This window comes from Odontesthes bonariensis, chromosome 22 (assembly GCF_027942865.1).
Source record: "Odontesthes bonariensis isolate fOdoBon6 chromosome 22, fOdoBon6.hap1, whole genome shotgun sequence".
NCBI classification, from domain to species: domain Eukaryota; kingdom Metazoa; phylum Chordata; class Actinopteri; order Atheriniformes; family Atherinopsidae; genus Odontesthes; species Odontesthes bonariensis.
Genome location: NC_134527.1, coordinates 28,639,576 through 28,660,014, shown reverse-complemented (window position 1 = coordinate 28,660,014; position 20,439 = coordinate 28,639,576). Strand labels below are relative to the sequence as shown.

Genomic DNA, 20,439 nt, shown 5'->3' with positions numbered 1-20,439 from the left:
TAAAAACATTCAGCAAATTGTTTATTATACTGAGTCATGTTTACTAGATTTTATGAGAAAGTACATATAAAGATGTGACAGATATGTTTAACATATTAGGAATGAGGATTAGAAATGGACCGAAATATGATTTTAGTGGCTTTTCCAACACTTTGAAAGTAGAAGCACTATCCTGAAGTTGGAATTCAGGGTCTGCACATACAAAAGACAACTTCAGAGCAAGTGAGAATACAATATGACGTCCAAACCTACCGACACATGACTTCAACTTCGCACATCTCCATATGTTAAATGAGAACTGGGTTTCAGCTGAAAATCTGAACAGCACAACAAAGTGGCTGACTTGCTATAAGATAAACAAGTGGAAAAACTGAACAGATGTAAGAAACAGGCGGGGGAAGTAAAACTAACTGAGATGAACAATGGAAGAAGTTTTAACAAGATAAAACTGGAGGTCAGCAAAGGTGCAGGACAGAAAAAAACTTTTACATTATTAAACATAAATGAAGCGTACTTAAATGCAGAAGAAGGAACTAAAGTAAATAAGAACTGAAAACAGAAAAGAAGCAACTTAACAAAACCAAGAAACCTAACAGAACCTCAACAAATCATGACATCAGGAGCCGTAAACAAAAACAAAAAGGGCCTCCATCCTTTAGGTACATCTCTGCTGTTGTAGTGATTTTGCTCTATCAAAAATGATAAACCTACTTTTTTACACTGCACACAGAGGACAGCTGTGACCCCCTGTGGTCCAAAGGATCCCCCGCACAGCAGACAACGAGACAGTCCGTCGCCACACGCTGTCTTCTTGATATTATCCAGGCGACTGGAGAGACGCCTGCAAGCAAATGCCAAGAATCACAGGCACATAGACACAAACTTGGCACAGACTTACACCAAAAATCACTTGACTCAGTGAACATGGATGCATGGTTGGATGCTAGGATGTAGAGCAAATAAGACAACAGTTTTCAATCTTACCCAATCCTCTCCTGCTCCATGGCCTCAATCATGGCGGCACGAGCCAGCACGCTGTTAATGATCTCCTTCTCCTCATTGGTGAGCTCCTCCCCTGAGGTGGCACCAGACGTATTCATCGTCCACCAAGTTCTGCTGAACCAAGACAAGTAGACACAAACTGTAAGTGGCACACAAAGCAAGAGTACAGGTCAGACAAATGGCTAAAACGTTATAAAAGAAAATGATGAGAGTTTTATGTTCTTGTTGTCCTTTTAGAAGGCTAGGCATCTTTATTTATATACCACAGGCAACTCAATGTGCTTTACATAAAGACAAGGCATTTAAAAGAACAGCATAAAGCAGCATAAAAACAAGCAATTTAAAGAGAATAAAAAAATAGAATAAAAATTAAAACACAACAAAGAGAAAGAGAAATGTTTTTAACCTGGATTTAAAAGTGCTTACAGTTGGGGCTGATTTCGGTTCTTTGTTCCAGTTGTGTGCAGCATAACAGCTAAAAGCTGCTTCACCGGGTCTAGTTTGAACTCTGGGCTCCACTATCTGACCTGAGTCAGCAGATCTCAGAGCTCTACTGGGTTTATACTCTACTAGCATGTCATTCATGTATTCTGGACCTAAACCATTCCGTGATTTGTAGACGAGTAGCAGAACTTTAAAAGCTATTCTGTATCTGACCGGGAGCCAATGTAAAGACTTGAGAACTGGGGTGATGTGATCTGATCTCTTTGTTCTGTTTAGAAAGAAAATTCAGGCTTGGGTTTAGGCAACATGATGCCTAAACGCTTGGCTTAGGAAAAAAATCCTTGTTTGGATTCGACCACTCCATTGAGCAATGGTAATACAATGGTATTTGTTGCTACTGTCCTCCTCAAAATGTGCCCATGTGGCGTTTGTTCATGCAGGCAGATACGGCCAACGTATACATTGAAAGAATGTGTGACCTGCGGTGGTGAAAGTGAAGGATAAAAATGGCGGGGTGTTATTTCTAACCCCAACCAGGAAGTGGTAACGTCTCATCGTGATGTGTTGGGTTTACATGTAACCAAGGCAACAAATAAAATGACGTACTTGATTGTAATGCTTGCATTATGAAAAACAATACGTAAATGTTTTACACCTAATCATGATAGTTTTCATACCATAACCAAGTAATACTATTGCCTAAATCCAACAATGAAGTCAGGAGGGTTTTAGTGAAGGGTTGACATGTTAAGGACAGATATATTTAGGTATATAAACTTAAACATGGCCGGCTGTAACTTATCTGTCTGTGCCTTTGATCTTCAGTTAGGCTGTTGAAATGTTTGTTTATTGCAAGTTGAAAATGACCCAAAAGACTGATAAGTGTTAAGTTAAGTGTTCAGTGATAATAACAATATAGCAGAATATAATGCTTTCAGAGCAAGAACAGGGTGATGAGAAAACTCTGTTTTCTGTTTGTCATTTTAAGAAATGAGCAAATACATATACTTTTTTTGTTTTTCACAAATGAGCTTGACAGCGTGTATTTGGATCAACAGCCACGTGATTTGTTTCTTTCCAAACGTTACCTGAGGTATACCTACCGTAAATGCAGATAATGCAGTTCTATGGGGGAGCACGTGGCTCGATGTTTCTTTATCAGTTCAATTTAAGTTATCTTAAATTGAACTGATTATCAAAGTCCTCTGCAGCATGGTGTCACACATGAAGTTATTTATTTACAAAATACAATAGTATATAATAAGGACCGATTTGAACTCTGGGTAATAGTAATTATAGATATAATGTGTCACTACTTCATTGCAAAATCATGTGATGCATTTTGATGGGCAGGACCCACTTTAATCAACTTGCATTAGTTCCTGGTGCTGACTCATTATGTAACGTATTAACCCTCTCTATTCTGAAGATGTCTTTCACAGAAACAAGAAAAACTGTCCACCGAACACTGATTTAAATGGATTCAGCCAGGTCAGTAACTCTGAAGCAGGTATTTTTAAGCTAAAGGTTTTCACATCTTCACATCTTCACAGGAGTCATAACATGACTCCTGTCATAGATTTGCTGAGCTGTGAGCCTGAACTATGGCTCTGTATTAAATGGGCAAAGAAGAGTTAAGGGAGAAACGAAAGTGTACAGTTTTTCCCCCACTGGGTTTTCAAGTGTTTGATTTTTAGACATATGTTTAGCTGATCAAAAGAGGACTTGACACAAGTTTTGCAAATGCTTCTGGCTGGCTGGAAAATTTCAAACGTAACTGACTTTGAGGTTTGAAATCACTTACAGAGCATAACTCAATTTTCTTGCCAGGGCAAATCAGCTGCAGTCTGTCTGTTGGCTGAGGGCATGCTTTGGTTTTTCCTCAAATGTGTCTGTGTTAGTAATTTTGTGGCTTCCTGTGACATTAGGCTCTCTTGAGATGAGCCTGGCCTGATGCCCTGTACTGTACATAGATTTCTGTCAGCAATAAAATCCGAAATGACAGCCTCACAAAATCGAGGCAGCTGCAGATTACGAAGCCAACACTTGAGAACATGATGAGGAACGCATGGCTCAACACCATGGACAGATCAGGGGCCCCAAGTCTTACCCCAGAAATATAATATATATCCCTCAAAGAGCCAAAATGAGACATAAAAGAGACATAAAGAAAAGATGTAAAATGAAGAAACAAAATGGTGTTAGAGAAATGGAACATAACCACAAGGAGATGCAAAGATGACTGATATAAACACCATAAAATAACCATGAAGAGATACAAAATGACCACAAGGAGACACATAGTGAGATAAAACATCTGCAAGACACACAGCGGGAGACACGGAACATCCACTAATTATATCTATGTGGTTTGTGGGGTTTTTAGTGTTTCTTTCAGTTAGGACACTCCTATGTGGAATGAATGAGGTGCCTTTTACACATGAGGCCAGGACCTCATTTCATAATGTGTTCATACTTTCAACTGATCTAACAACTGATTGGTTTATACTGTATGTCGATATGTCTTTTTTATAAAAACACATTTTGCTTGTTTGATTTTATTTGCCTGATATTGCTTACAGTTATTGCTGTGTGATCGATGGTGATGTTTATCAGACTGAAATGCTGATTCCATTTGATACACAAGCTCAAGACATTTATCTTTTGGTCTACTGATTTCATCCTTGGACGTGAAGCCCTATCTGAGACCCTATCAATAACAAATATATCCAAGATTAAATCATGAGACTTCCTGCAGGAAGTGTCCTGCTTTTTTCTGCTTTCTCAAGCAAACCTATTGCTTGCAGTAATGGAGAGCAACTGCTGGTGCAAATGTTTTGGTAGAAATTACATACATCAGAAACTGAGCTTTTGGTTTGACAAACAAGATGATGAGGGAACACAAACAAAAAGCACAAGATATAATGCCAAATATATGAAATATTACAAAGGTATTCTGCCTGCGTAAGAGAACTTCAAAGTCTCAGTGACATCAGGATAAAAAGCGTGTTATTTTGCCCTGTTGGATTTAAAGGTGAAGGTTTGTTGCATCTTTATGCTGCGGAGGGAAACAGATGCGTTAAAGTAGGGCTGTGTTAAGCTAAGGGGAAACATGACAACTGTCATATGCAGCCATGACTGTTTTCACGTGTGTTTCTTTAATGTCTGACCTTAAAGGAGGAATTTGCTGTGTTCCTCAGTATCAGCTGGTTTCAGACCCAGTTAGTGTCAGAGGGGATACTGGGGCTTATTCACAAAGGTCGCCGCCTCAGTCTAATTTTGGGATGTCACCCCTGACTGCCTTTTGCTTTGCAGTCAGGAGTTGGTTTTCGACCTCCTGAAAATGAACACGTGTTAAATGGTAAATAGTCCACACTCACATAATGTCTTTTTAACCTTGTCCGGGTTTTAAAAAGTGTTTTACAGTGTGTCTCATACACATCATTCACACAGATACTCACACAGCTCATATATATCCTACATACAGTGCACTCTTTCTCTTCTATCACAGATGAACATGAGCATACCCGGGGCCAAATGGGGGTTCAGTTGCTTTCCCAAGGACAAATGGAAGAACTGATGATTGAGAAGTACAAACAGACTGAAAAATAGAAAACAGAATACACAAAGAATAAAGAGAACTCAGACAGAACTGAACCAAAACACAGAACAGAGACCGAACCAAGGCTTTAAGAAAAACTCAACCAAAGCAATGATGATAGACAGATAACAACAGTGAAAACAACAGGGAAACTAAAAGCCAAAGGATAAATGGATTAATAAACCACGTGAACATGACATAACAAACCCTAACAGCAATCAAGTGATTATTAATATTTCCACCTAACTACCATGGCTCTTTATGCCAAATCTTTCCCAACTGTGACTGACAACAAAGTTAACCAGTGAAAAGTTATTGGAAAATTTTGTGTAATTTGGGGCTCAAACTCAGTTCTCTTGTAGGACAGTCTGTGCTGTAAGGCCACTGTCCATGTCATTCTACCACCTTATAAGCATTTTTTGACATCTAATAATTGTTTGGTGACAGGATTATAGTACAAAATGCAGGTTTGTTACAATATTGAAAGGAAGACATGTTATGAAAGAAAAGGTCATTTTACATTTTTCTTTGTAAGCTGTGGACCAGCGCAGCTATTAAAACATTCTGGTACGAAATTCCATTTTCTGAGAACATATTTATTTCAGGGTTATAAAAAAAAAAAAAAACAGGCAGGAAAAGAGGATCAGTGCATCTCGTATAACTGGCACAGCAGCACTCAGCTCTTCTAAATTGGACAAACTGTCTGACTTCATAAGCCCCTAAAGCCCGATGTAAACATGTTTTATGTTTGTGTCTACACTAATAATAATAACACTAATAATTACACCATAGTTTCACCGTATTATTTTTTATGTATTTCATTTCTTCACTGTGACCGATATGAAAAAATAAACATTTTAACTTTTAAACTTTTCACTGCTTATCTTTCAGGGCCCCTGACGTGAGGAGAAAAAAAAGTCAATTTTTTTTCTTTACTTGTCTCTCAGGGCTCCCGTACAGGGGCTCCCGTACAGGGGCTCCCGTACAGGGGCTCCCGTACAGGGGCTCCCGTACAGGGGCTCCCGTACAGGGGATCAAACAACTCGTGTGTTTGTTGTGTTCACCCTGGTTCTGCTTCAGGTAGTTTTTAGAGGTGTGGATGGGAAAGTGGTTAAACCTGGATGTAATGGGTCATTTCAAAGTTGAATTGAATAAAAGATGAAGAGAACATAACAAATCCCACACAGTAGTGAACTTATTGTATCAACACACTCGAGTACCTCTTAAGTTAGGGATGTCCACATCCGGTCCTCAACCGCTGTCCCGCAGCTTTTAGATGTTTCCCTGCTTCAACACACCTAATTCAGATCAATGCATCATTACAAGGCTTGTGCAGAACTTCACAATATTTTGAAGAGATTAATTTCTTCTGAATCAGGTGTGTTGAAGCAGGGAAACATCTAAAAGCTGAAGGACGGTGGCCCTCGAGGACCGGATGTGGACATCCCTGTCCCAAATCCTGCAGCAGGATAAAAATTAAGCATCTACATGTTTTCAGTTAGATAATCTGACAGCCTCCACAATAATCCTGTTCCATTAATTACACACTGTTTTACTAGTGTTACTAGCTGTTTTTTCCTCCAGCACAGAGTCCACAAAGCTGGAAAGAAGCTACCTTTGCAGTCATTTTAAACTATGCAAGAATCAAGAATTGATTAAAGTATTAAGAGTATATCTGTTAGTCCTGCTGGTTCCAAATGGAGCTGAAATAGCTGCTCTGCTACCTCATCGTATTTTATGTACCCACATCCTGCAGAGTCCATTAAGGCACATCACGCTCCAGTGACGCTTCCTGTTTTGTCTTCATTAATGAAAGCAGCGACCTCTTCGTAAACTTAATTGTTTAGTTGAATCAGCTGGCTGTCCTCTTGTCTTGAATGTTTTCACATTTTTGTGTCCTTAATCATCTACAGTCAAGACTGTAGAATTCACTGCAGAGACTTTGTCTTTAAGTTACTTTGATGGTGATTTTGTCAGATGAGGCTGCGGTTCTAAAATCAGGATTTCATTAGAGCAGAGCGACAGTCTGGAAATGAGACATAGTCCCTTTTGATTTAGCTATAAACATATATGAATTGAAGTAACTTTTTTGGGAATTCCGCTGAAATGACAGACATGTACACTTTACTGTTTTTACAAAAGGATGGAAAAAGATGGAGCTTTGGAGCATGTCGAGTGCACTGAGACCCATTTGAGTCTAGCTGAGCGCATACAGTTAACTGTGATTTGATCCCAAAGGGATTTTGTATGACTATGGTTGAACGAATACGATTACACGCATTTTAAGTCTGATTTTGGTCATACTAACACGATAAAAAAAAAAATCTACTGTCATGTAAACATGCTTAATGTGAGCTCAAACTGCTTTAGTGACAGTGCAAGATGAATTATAAAAGAAACTCCAAAATGAATTGTACAAATTGTTATTTGTTCATGCAAACAAAAGTGGGTTAGAGAATAAATCAATGACTGAGTCGCTCTCCCAACACAAAACAATACAAACAGTTCCATGCATTATTCTGCTTGGATTTTGATGCCCATTAAACTGTCAGTGTGCTACAGCTGGGGAGGGTACTGTCTTTACAACGTCTGATTTATTTCAGCGCTGCCACACCTACTACTACAGCGAGAAGTGCTTGTGGGCATTAAATTCCTGAACATCTGCTGGTGGTGTCCATGTGCAGAGGCGCTGTTTGCTTGTGCTTGAAAACAGGGTGTTAATCGAGGCTGACTGCTGACTGTGGAAAGTAAGCTGTTAGCAGTAATGTGTGATTAATGTCTGGTCAGCAATGTGAAAGCCTGGAGACATTTTCACTGCAGAGAGACGCACTCATTATATGTTGACATGAACATTGTTGAGAGGAAAGCAACTTCTCGCCTCTGCTTCAACCAGCTTGATGTCTGATCGCTGATTTTTAGGAGTAAGTGTGGAAGAAAATTCAGATCAAAGTTCAGAGTTTATATATTTCATTCTGAGTGAAAGATCCAGAAAAACAGCTACTTGACCTGCTAATGGCTGCTCAGTGAGAAAACGTTACTTAACGGCTGAGCAGCCTCCATACCTCTCATCATTTTCCCCTTCATCTCCCTGAAAAATGCCATGTCCCTGAAGCATGGAACTGTCAGGGGTTGCTGTCACTGTGGACAATGTGGCAATCTGACGGACGGACGTCTTCAAGTGTGAGTGTGAGTGTACGCCTTGAGGTGTTCAGGGCGAGGTGGGGGTCAGAATGGAAGATGCCCATTACGCAAACACACACATTTATCTATATACACTCACCGGCCACTTTATTAGGAGCACCTTGCTTGTAAAAGGTTGGACCCCATTTTGCCTTCAGAACTGCCTTAATTCTTCGTGGCATACTTTCAACAAGGTGTTGGAAACATTCCTCAGAGATTTTGCTCCATATTGACATGACAGCATCACGCAGTTGCTGCAGATTTGTCGACTGCACATCTATGATGCGAATCTCCCGTTCCACCACATCCCAAAGGTGCTCTATGGGATTGAGATCTGGTGACTGTGGAGGCCATTGGAGTCCAGGGAACTCATTGTCATGTTCAAGAAACCAGTTTGAGATGATCTGAGCTCTGTGACATGGTGTATTATCCTGCTGGAAGTAGCCATTGGAAGATGGGTACACTTTGGTCATAAAGGGATGGATATATACACACACACATTTATAATAATAATAATAATATATTTTATTTATAAAGCACTTTACATCAATTTAATGACCTCAGAGTGCTATATATCTACCGTTAAACGTTAAAACGTGCGCACGTATAGAACGTGCGCAGAGAACCTGCGCTCATTTTGCATTAAAAGGTTGAATTTCAATTTTAAGATATCTATGGGGGTCTCAAAGGCTTGAAAATTCTACTTGTTGACGAGTTACATTGTCTTCTTCTTGTTTTTCCAAGCTGAGTTTTTGCTGTGTGGTTGAAAGTCACGTATTCAGCTTCATCTTCTAATACTTCCACTCCTTTACGCTGACTTTTTTGACTATTTCTCTATGTAGTTATTTAGTTTCCACAGACACACAACAAAGAGAACGTTATGTCCCGTGACACAAATCACTGGAGCATGTTTTTGGACAGTTTTATACTCCTCTATGGTAGCTCTCAGTGATGAGACCTGCCCTTTTTTTTAAATGTGGTAAATACCTCAATATTTTAATATAATGGGTGCATTTTCTTAAAATCTATCAGAGGAAAAAATACAATTGATATTAAACTAAGAGAAATACATACACAAATTTGTCAGTCATAATGAATATACTGAAGCAGACACTGTCACCACAAAGCATATAAAGTATCATATTAGTCATGAATCAGAGCTGATTAATTGTTGTCATCTCTCCTTCACGTGCACACACAGACACACAATATGAATGAACTACTGACTGAAACATCACTGCCTTAGAGCAGCTCGGTGTAAACTGGAGATCTGCAGCAGGACATAACACTATCTGATTTTCTATGTTATCCACTGAGGAGAACAGAAGCTGCTTCCACATGACAGTATATCAGTATCAGTGCCCTTTCACCTCATTACTTCTCAGTTTGTCTCATGTGAAGCATTCAAAGCAGCACGGATGCTGCTATTCTCAAAGGACTGGTCTCATCGCTGAGGGCCGATGGAGTCCACTATGATATCATTTTACCACCAGTATTCAAGGAAGTTAATAATTTGTCCTACGCTTTAAGCTATAGATATAATAATGCTATTTCTGGCAGTTAGATACTAACATGAACAATGTGAATACAACAATAGAATTAGTTGCCAAGCTTTTCAAAATATAATCGGTATAAAAAGCACCTAATTGTCTTTTTGGGGATTACTTAAAATAAAAATATCACACTCAACAAAATTTTTGCATGTTATTATTTCAGCCCTGAGTAGTGAGTGCAGGCCTCTGAGGCTGCAGGGAAACTGTCCTATTCTTGTAATGAATAAACCACTCACGTCTATTTGTGCAGCAAGTCTTTCTAGGAAGAGGAACAAGGAACGGCTACATACGGGCTGCCATCTTGGACAATTTGGGAGGCCTTTCTCCATAAAAGAAATGTACAAGAAGAGTGTTGTTCAGAGGATGACAAGAAGAAAGGGGAGGAGTCAGTGGTCGTGGGTGCTGTTTTGTCAGAAGTTTGAGGATACACATTTGAGAAATGCAAGAAAAGGTGACTGCACATGAATCAGTTTTGTAAAAGAAGAGGAAAATTTGTGTTTTTTTTCCTAGATGAAAATCGCGTCTTCATATTGATTAAGTATATAAGAATTAAATCTTAGATTATTTAGTTCAGGTTCGAACTCGGATCAAATTCTCATAACCACGATGAAAATGTGCTGCAGGATAAAAAAAAATATGCCAGTCATCATTTTTATTCAGTCATCAAATGTAATAATTTCTGTCCTTGTCTATGCTCCTATATTCTCCACACAGTTTCACGACATTAATCTTGGTATTTTCTAAGTTATTTTTAAAAACAGGAACAATTTTTAATTTTTTTGCTGATTTTATTGCTTTCAGATGCACTTTATCCATATTTTTTGTACTTCTTTGGCATCAGGAGATGTGCTTTAACGTAGCTGTATTATAGTTAGCGTATTTATATGATGATGAATAAAGATCCATATTATTCTGAATCATATCAAATGGACATCCTTAACAGAAAAGTCGAGGCCTCAAGGGAAAGAGTATCAGTCAACAAACAAATGAAGCTGGACTATTTCTCAGTGACATCATCATATAGATTGAATGAAGTTTAGGTGAATGCTTTCAGACTGTGAGGAATACGATAGATTTAACAACCTTAAAAAGATTTAGATGCATACATGAGCAGTTTCTGCTGTCTTAGTGCTTTCATGATTCATGATGTGTTTATGAGATATGACGCAGTTTCCTCCAAGCATCACTTGAGAAAACCCTGCAGCCTGAACTCGGCCTCGTCTGTGATCTTCACCAAGGACGCATCACCACAGGAAGGCCGGCTTGATTTACACTGCTGTAATAGTTGACTGCAGGGCGAAACGACCTCCTGGGAGCATTGGTGCTTACATGTATGTATGTGGACATGTGTGTGTGTGCATGTCTCTGCGTAAGGTTGTGTAAGGGCCCATTTAAGATTAAAGGGCATAACTTATGTGGTGAACCTGGTGTTAACAACTCAAATGGAGGGGAGAAGCGGCGCAATGTGAAAATCAGTTTAAAGCACTGATTTTTGATCAGCACTGGCTTTAAGTGTGATTTATCAATTTGTAATGTGAGAAAGCACATGCAAGATGTTGATTTTTCAAAAAGTGTTGGGTCCTTTGTCCACAAATTTAGTCCTGATTGAAATATTTCATTTGAGCTGTTTTCACACATGAACACTGGATATTTACTAATATGTGAAAGATGTCGGTCTGGCCTTACTCTTAAGCTGTTTTTTGTACTTTAGGCTAAAGATTTTCAGTTGTGTTCTAACAGCTGGAAATACCAAAGAGTGGAAGATCATGCTGTTGTGTGATCTGTCTTGTGTGAGGCAAGTGGGACGGGAAATAGAAAAATTACAATAAAAGTGGAAAACAACAGGATCTGCTAAACCTCTCCGGGCCCTTTTTAGGGTTTTTGTGGAATACAACAGTGATGAATATCGTCATGAGAACCTATGTAATGTTATTACTTTATCACAAATCAATGTGTAATCCTAGTGTGACGTAAGCTGCATTTCCCTCAGGAAACAAGTCAGGAAAATGTAATTATTGTAAAATTTCTGAGACTTTGTTGGGAAATTTTGATGTTTTGTGATATGAACCCCTGTTGGTACAACATGTTTGTCGTGAGATCATGTTAAGGCAGGACACGATGCAGAAAATGCTGCTGTGTTTTGTTTAAGTCGTGTTAAGCATTACAGATAAAGCTCTTTGATATATTTTTCATTTTTCATATATTTTGCTATCATCAATACCTAATACATCTAAACATATCCACTACAGTGATGAGTAATTGGAAAGAAACTTTCCGCAGGTCAGCAGAAAACAGTACATCACATTTAATCTTACCAGCATGCACATTTCCTCACAGTAAAGGCTCCAAAGTGTTTTTTTTTCTGGCACACTCACTGATTTTCTGGACACCTTACGAGAAAGCTGGCTGGACAGTCTCAGGAAAGAATTAGAAGCAACGGTTGTACATGTTAGCATTCTCACCTGCAGCCTCTCCCGAATGTATCTGGAACATTTAGGGCACATCACTCATGTGTGATATGCACATATCAGTGCATGCATGAAAATAGCATATTGATCTATTTGTCCATGATGCTTTGCACAACCAACTGTGCTTCGATGACTCCTTTACTTTCACATATTGCCCTTTTTAGCTCAAAATTTTTATTTCTTCGGCTCCTTTGGTTCTCGAGCATCGTGTGTTTAGTGCTACCATGCTAAACTAAGATAAACATGGTGAGCATTACTTCTGCATTATTACAAAATATTATTAATATAATCCCACATTTTGAAGGCACTTCATGATCATTTGAAGTACAAGGTCCTTTTAAGTTATTTTCATGTACTGTATCTTCAATTTTATTCTATCTGTTACTATGTTCAGTCAGGGAGTCTGCTGGTGCACTAAAGTAGGTCTTCTAATACCTCCACCAACCTGTTATTAACATTCATCCAAATTGACATGCAAATAAACATGCACACACACATTTCCCTCTGACCATGTCACGCACACACATGCACACACTATGCAGAGAGGCGACCTGTCAGACACAGTCAGTGGACCAGAGAAAAGCATTGCAAATTGATGTGAAGTAAAAGAAAACGGAGGCACTTCAGCTCCATGAGAGTGTGCAGGCTTTATAAGAGCTGCAGGATTTTTTTGTATAACACACACGATAATACAAGTTATTCATATCAAAGCACAAACACACACTGTGTTAGTGACTGCTTAAGTGCTGCTGGGAGGAAAACTGACCGACTGCGTCATCCTCCTGTGCTTCTTGTGACGCCAAGAGGCTTCCCTGCTCCACACAGACTTCACTTCTATTTCAATATTCATGTTTGCATAATGTACACTACTACAGAATTCATATAGCTTGACAGAACATGATAAACTGGTTTTTGTGTATGCTCAAACAGTGACACAGTTATGCATCTGGCGGGCAGCGGTCATGACAATTCATGTAAAGCTGCTTGGTTTGGATTGCTTGCTGCTGGTCATGTCTTTGTTGGTACATCGTGCATTTGTTTGTATTTTTGCTGCAAGATGTTCTACACATGGACAGAATGGACATGTGTAGAACAGGGTACCCTGTATCTCGCCCAATGACCGCTGGAATAGGCTCCAGCCCCCCCGCGACCCGACCGACGGATTAAAATATAGAAAATGGATGGATGGAAACCTTTTCTGCCAAAGAAATTCACCGGCATGTTAAGTGTTAATATCTGTAACTCCGCCAGATGCAAGATAAAACTGCATGAAAGGAATCATATGAGGTCAAGAGGAGTCAAATGAATAGATTATATTGAATTATAGCTAAACAGACCTCAGAACTGTTTTACCTAATTTCCCCCAGTACGTTAACATCCCTTTCAGGGGAAGAAACACTCGGACATTCTGTCAGCTACATCCTCTTTTGGTTTGTTGCCCATGTTTCCCTGTTTTTCCAAGGATTTTATGGTCGTATTATTTGTGTATAAATGTTTTTGTTTCTAATTAAAACTATGTCTTTAACCCCTTGCCATTCAGGTAAATTGCCCAAAACAACAATTCATGGAACACTCAAAGTTAATTGAGAGCTGTTCTAGAAATATTTGGAGTAAATGTGTGATTTTGGGCTCTTTTGAAAGCAAACACTAAACTTGTCAGGAAATTAGATTTGTACTTTAATCATAACTTTGCTTTTGTTATATCCTCTTTCATTGGCAGTTTAGTCAAGTTTGTGCATTAAATACCAGTGGATCAAGGTTAGGAAAACATCACTGCTTGCAGGAAAAATCCCTCATAATGTCTGTTGCATGTTCATTTAAATTATTTTATTTGTTTCTCTTTATATTCTTTTATGTATTTTAATGCTTCTTCCACTCCCTGCTGCAATGCTTTTATTTTATGAAAAGCACTTTGAATTGTTTGTACATGAAATGTGCTATATAAATAAATTTGATTTGATTTGATTTGATGTTAATCTCGATTTTCTGGCTTGCAGGAAGATGAGCCATTCCCGTCAAATAAATTGACGTGACGAAAACCTCCCACTGATATTTGAAGTTCTGCTAAGTATCACAGAAATAGTGTGAATCATGATTTCTGCGTTCAGTCAGAGGCTTCTCCAGCTTCACTGCAACACAGAAAGGTTCAAGAGGTCATTCCTGCCAGCAGCAATAACCATACAGAACTGCTTACAATGAATAATATTGAAAAAATAAGATTCTATTTTTTTTTTTTTTTGTTACTGTTTCATGTTTTCCGTGAACCTGAGTTGTTCGGTTTGTATATATCTTCCATTTTGAGAGCTATTACTACTCATCAGGAACACTCGTGTCCCTCCATATTCCACATACTCCCAAAAAGTCCACCAAGGAGTGACGCTCACTTCAAACACACCAGCCAAAATTCATATATGTTGATATTAGAGGTGTCAAAATGAACTTGTTAATACCGAGAAAATTTATCTTAAAGGGATAGTTCGTCTCTTTTGACATGAAGCTGTATGACATCCCATATTAGCAATATCATTTATGAACATTTTCTTACCCCCTGCTGCGTCCTGTGAGCCGAATTCCAGCCTCGTTTTGACGTTGATGAAGGTAGTCCGGCTAGTTATGAGGTCTGACTTTTTCCTGGAGAACGATTTTGTGATGCAAATGTATTACTCTTTTGAACACATATTGTTTTGAGAAGCAAAACGCTTTATTTTTGTGACCCCAGCCAACTAGCTGGACTACCTTCATCAACACCAAAACTCAGCTGGAATTCGGCTCACAGGACGCAGCAGGGGGTAAGAAAATGTTCATAAATGATATTGCTAATATGGGATGTCATACAGCTTCATGTCAAAAGAGGCAACCTATCCCTTTAATGCTACAAATTTCTTTTGGGTTGTTGCAAGAATGAATATCATAAGCATTTGCATAAACCAGCATATTTGTCTGCTCCGATGCTGATAAGAGTATTAAAAAATATATTCCTTTAAGGTGCGTTTAGAACATCTGTTAAAAGTGTGTTTATTCAGTGATTAATTATGAGTTAACTGTGGACAATCATATGATTAATCGCGATTAAACTTTTAATGATTGATAGCCCCAGTGAAGATATAACAATTCAACATCTGTTAGAGCCAATAAATCACTCTAAATTGTGATAAGTAACAGTCTAAAAGTTACTAACAAACAAACCAAGAGTGACACCATATTAGAAAAGGTACAACTCTTGTTTTTTAGGACCAAGACAATTGATTTATTTAATAAGTTCATTCAAATGGCTCGATGATAAACTAAACTGACACAGTGGGCAGTCATGATACTTGGTAAATAACTCTAAACAGACAAGAATAATCCTTTAAAATTCGCAAAGACAGAGTAGGAGGGCCAGTACAGATTTTAAGCCTGTTGGTCATGGCATGTTGGATAAGGTGCTAGAGCAGAAATGAGGTGAATAATTTCAGGAAACACAGTTCAGGCAACCTCATCTTTTCTACAAAAGCAAAACCCCAGTTATTTACGGTACACAAAACATTCCCCAGGAGTGCCGGATGCTCCCATCTGAATTAGACTGAAACATTTCACTTCTCCTAAACACCGCCTCATCTATTCAACCCACTGCATTCCCCCTTTCCACCCATTTTATCACACAGTCTACACAGCTGTCACTTCTCAAATGTTCAGAGATCTCCTCAATTCGCTAATCACATTTACGACCCTCTCCACACAAGCTTCTTCTCTTCATTCTTTCACCCATTCACCACCATCCGTCGATCCTTTCACACTATCTCCCTTCCCACTCGTGTTTCTCCTTTCCTGAGACTTGTCAGACGAGTGAGGAAGCAGCTTACGGAGCTTAGTTTGTCAAGGATGCATCACCACCTACTTTATCCCCCGTCCACAAACACATAAGAACACACAAGCCCGTTTCTGATGACTCTTTGAAACCAAGCGTAGATATGTAAGGGTAATCTAGTCCTCAAATCCCATGATGGGTGGCTGGAAACTTTGTCATCACAGAGTTAAAACGACTGCATTTCTTCTGTGTGAGAGGTGGCATGGTGATATGAGTGGGAAATACTTGTTCACAACATACTACAGTAACATGAGGGTTGGAAGTGGAACAAATACATGGTTGATGCTCATATGGATGCATTCATTTTAGCTGTTTGGTGGGTCAGAGGTTGTATCAGACTTGTTGGATATCTTCCTCCTGGGCATCAGTTCTGCAAAGATTTTCAAGGTGGTACATGTTTGTGCTTTTCCAGGTCTTTGAAATAAAGCGACATCCTGGTCCCTGCACAGATTTCACCGCGCTCCTGCTTGGTAATTTGGGGTTAGACTTTGGGGTGGAACTGTGAGTAACAGCTCATTAACAGCAGCATCCACTGCAGCTGCAGTGCAGTGACGCAGTTAACGCGGACATTGTTTGGTTGAGAAAATAGTGACAAAGTAGGCAATGATGTGATGCAATTTGTTTCAGATGGAGAAAATCGGCTCTTCTTTAGTCCCTGCTCTCAGTAACTGTTAGTTTGGCTCCCCCATGATAATTCCTCCCTGCTTCTCCAAACCGAGAGCTGGTAAGGTGCTACCTGTGATGTGAGTCTGTGCTTTCAAGTTTTAGTTATGCCGCTACAGGCTAAGAGTGCTGGTAGACCTCCCATGATGCACCTCTCCTGACTCTGCTATGTTTTACTCTCCATGTGCTTGTAACATTATTGTTGTCATTAACTTGTATGTTCTCTTTCTCAGCAGGTATGTCACACACAGCGTCAGCAGAGAGCACAGGTGAACAAAAACTCACAGCCCACAGCTCAACACCTCTCTGTCCGCAGTCTGGCTTCCAATATAGTCTTAAAGCTGAGTAGAGACACCTGCTGTGTCCACATCAGGGGCCCAAGCTTGTCCATTTCATCCAGTGATCTAACACATCCCAGGATGATCAAGGGAAGAAATGGTTTAACCCTCTTTCCTCCTTGACGTCTCCTCTTCAGCTCATCTTGAGGCATTTTTTGGGCTTTGGAAAGCTCACTTAGCCGCTCCAACAGGTTAACAACTTCCCTGTTGCCATTGTAATGCATCATAACAGAAGTAAAAAAAAGTCCTTCCAGCATCTAAACCAGCACAGAAAATGCTCGAGAAATATGTTTTCACAAGAAATAGCTCAGTAGAAAGTCTTGAGAGGATGCAAAGAAACCCACTTTATGTCCAGAGCTGCTGCAGCAGCCTCTAGGACATCGCCATTCTAGAATATGTATATAAGTATAAACATACATAATATGATATGTATATACAATATCTCTTGTGCTAAAGGAGATCATAAAGGAGGCATTTAACCTTCTTTCATAAGCATTTAGTACATTCAACAAGCTCTTTTTAACATTTAGTTGAAAAATCGCCATCCACTAGAAACCACTGACCCTGTTCCGTGTAAGAATGTGTTTCTGGTAACGGAAGAACCAAAATGACAGTCTGTGGATGGCCAGTGCTCAGATTGCTGGTGGTATGTGTCAGACATTTTTGCCAAGAGGCTGCCAACAGAATATTTGGGTCATGTGGGTGAAACACACACACACAGAGAACCATAGAAATGTCATATCTGTTTACTGTTTTCAGCTTTTGTTTCTGTCACACACAAACATGGGCTCCCCACCCCCCGTCCTTTCTAGCTGTGAAAGTGTGCTCATGATACAAAGCCAATAAAACACCTCTGGCCACAGCAGCACATCTGCCGCTCCGGCTGTGAGAGGAGAATTCCTGTGTGCTGAAAACGATAAGGCCTCAGCTGCAGATCTGAGAAAGAGGAAAGTCAATTACTGTGCAGCTCCAATTGCTGAAGGAGTTTCATGTGGAACAGTTCTCAGTGGATGTGAAGGGAAATGGAAAAAATATCAGAAATTTCAATTATTTGGTTAAATAGATTTGTTAAGAGTGGACTTGATTCCTGCAAGACTTTTAAAGCACAATTTTGATCGCGTGCTCATATAAAGTCTTTCAACAATACAAGGAAACTATTTTATTACCCTAAATGTTATTTTGTATGAAATTGAAAATGTGACTCTGCTTGATATCAAAAAGGTCATAATATTTGTAATTACAAATAGCCTTCAGTGCCTCTTAGTGGTTTAGAAAGGTCTGTATTGCAGGTTTAAATGGACTCTGGGTAATTCAATTTACACTGACAGATATTTTATCATTAAACTGTTTCAGTAATGAAAGCAACTTTCAAGATAATTAAGTCCTTTAATTCCCTCGTTCCAAAAAGCAGACACGAGAGAAAAACAACCTAAAGTAAGTAGGATTTCTGCTGAGTTCAGCAGAATGGCACATTTCTACTCCAGCACATTAGCTACATCGGTCAGCACCTGAATGGTCAGCAGCCCGTATAATCCATCACCACCAGCGTCACACAAACCTCTGTCAATACTGCTGATTGGGGGTCAAAAAAGCGGGATTCAGCATGGATTTCACAGGGCATCAGAAGGAAAAAGGGGCTCTATAAATCCAACTGTGGCTGAAGTGTTATAGTATTGCTAATCAATTTCACACACACAAACAGATAATGCCCATCCTTTTCTTCATCTGCTCTTTTCCTCTTTAGCTTGGACTCCACTGCTGCCACTACATGTTAGGCAGAGAGCTGTATGGTCCTTCACTCTGGGTACTGATGGTCTCTAACTGCAAGATAAAGGGGATGACAAACTGCCTTCTCATCATGATGCACATTGCCTTTTACTGTCTACTTAAAGCGTAAGGACTCCAGATTGCTTTTTAATTAAAAGAAATGGTTGGACGTTTTTAGGAAATGGCCAGGTTTCTGGTACAAGTGCTCGTAATTCAGTGGAAGAAGTAGCTGTCCTAATTAAAAACAAGAACTGCAATGGACATCCACAAAAGAAAAGTGAAGAGAGCACTTCTTCATGAACTGCTTTGATCTCGGGGAATAACTGGGATGTTTTTTGTTGGCCAGCTCAGACCTGAAACAGCTGGTGAGTCACGTCATTTTCAATGCGATTCTCAAAGTTGTTTTCTTCAAAAACAGGGAAAATCTAAGTACACAGAGGGTACGAACTTAGATCACTGTTCTATGAAAATACGCCAAGAAAATCTGAATTGACTGAGTGAGTGGCAACACATTCGTCATGGCTGCTGCTAGTTGTGGATTTGGGACTGTCATCTAAAATCAAAGGCTTTTGGGGTGGACTGGTCTGATCTTTGACCCTTAATCTATGGACCACAGACATGAGCACATGGCCAGAAATCCAGATGTATGTATTATATAATATGTACCTGATGTCTCTTTGTACTATATGTACACTGGGAAGATTCTCCAAGTGAAGCCTTAAAGCTTAAAAAAATTTGGATGAATTTGATCAAGAAATGATCAAATCCAGCTGTCATTGGGCGAGAGGCACGGTACACCCTGGACAGGTCTCCAATCACACGACCACATACAGACACAAACAACCATCCACGCTCACACTCACACTCACATGCCTCCCACCACCGGGCGGTGGGAGGAATACCCGGAAAGAACCCACGCAAACACAAGGAGAACATGCAAACTCCTCAGCTGGAATTGGAACCTCTGGCTGTGAGGCGACGGTGCTAACCGCCACAGCAGCCTGGTTTGTTCAAATATCTTTTATTTTGTTCGAACATCTAAAATGTTGTCATGAAAACTGAAAGCACGGATGAAATTATGGGATAGAATCCACTGTGTGCCCTTGTGAGCAGCGCTGTGAGACAGGTTAAGCGTTTTGGGAGCAGGCTTTTTGCCTTTTTATTGTGGTCTCTCTCACTGGAAATCCACATTTCCAAACCTGGATCCCAGTTGTTTTTGTGAATAGCAGAACTGTTTTTAAGACTGTAAAAAAAACTGTTGATTTCACAACAGCTCTTCACCACGTTATATGTGTTTGCCTTGTTTTCTGTCTGGTAAAAACAGTCCACAGCCACTGAGTAAGTTGTCTTTTTGCCATTGGGTAACAAAACGTGGTCATAACCCAACATAATAAAGCCACTTTGTGATGACATCTCATACGTTAGATTAGTTTTACTAAGGAAGAATGAGAGCTACTATTATTGGAAATTTAATGTCTAATGGTAATTAATTAAAAATGCTAGTAATCGTTATATTATTGTTGCTTATAAGATGTTTTTAACCACAGACCACTGATGTGGGCTTTAATGCATCTGA

General features: G+C 39.4%; 1 protein-coding gene across 1 annotated transcript in view; it reads right to left on the bottom strand.

Moving 5' to 3' along the window:
- rph3aa (rabphilin 3A homolog (mouse), a) overlaps positions 1-20,439 on the bottom strand; it is a 40,009-nt gene that overhangs the window by 19,336 nt on the left and 234 nt on the right. Inside the window, exons 2-3 of the mRNA XM_075455528.1 lie at positions 985-1,113; positions 712-841 (exon numbers count right to left, since the gene is read on the bottom strand). Coding sequence (XP_075311643.1) covers positions 712-841; positions 985-1,100 — 246 coding nt within the window. The 5' untranslated portion in view covers positions 1,101-1,113. The remainder of the gene's footprint in view (positions 1-711; positions 842-984; positions 1,114-20,439) is intronic.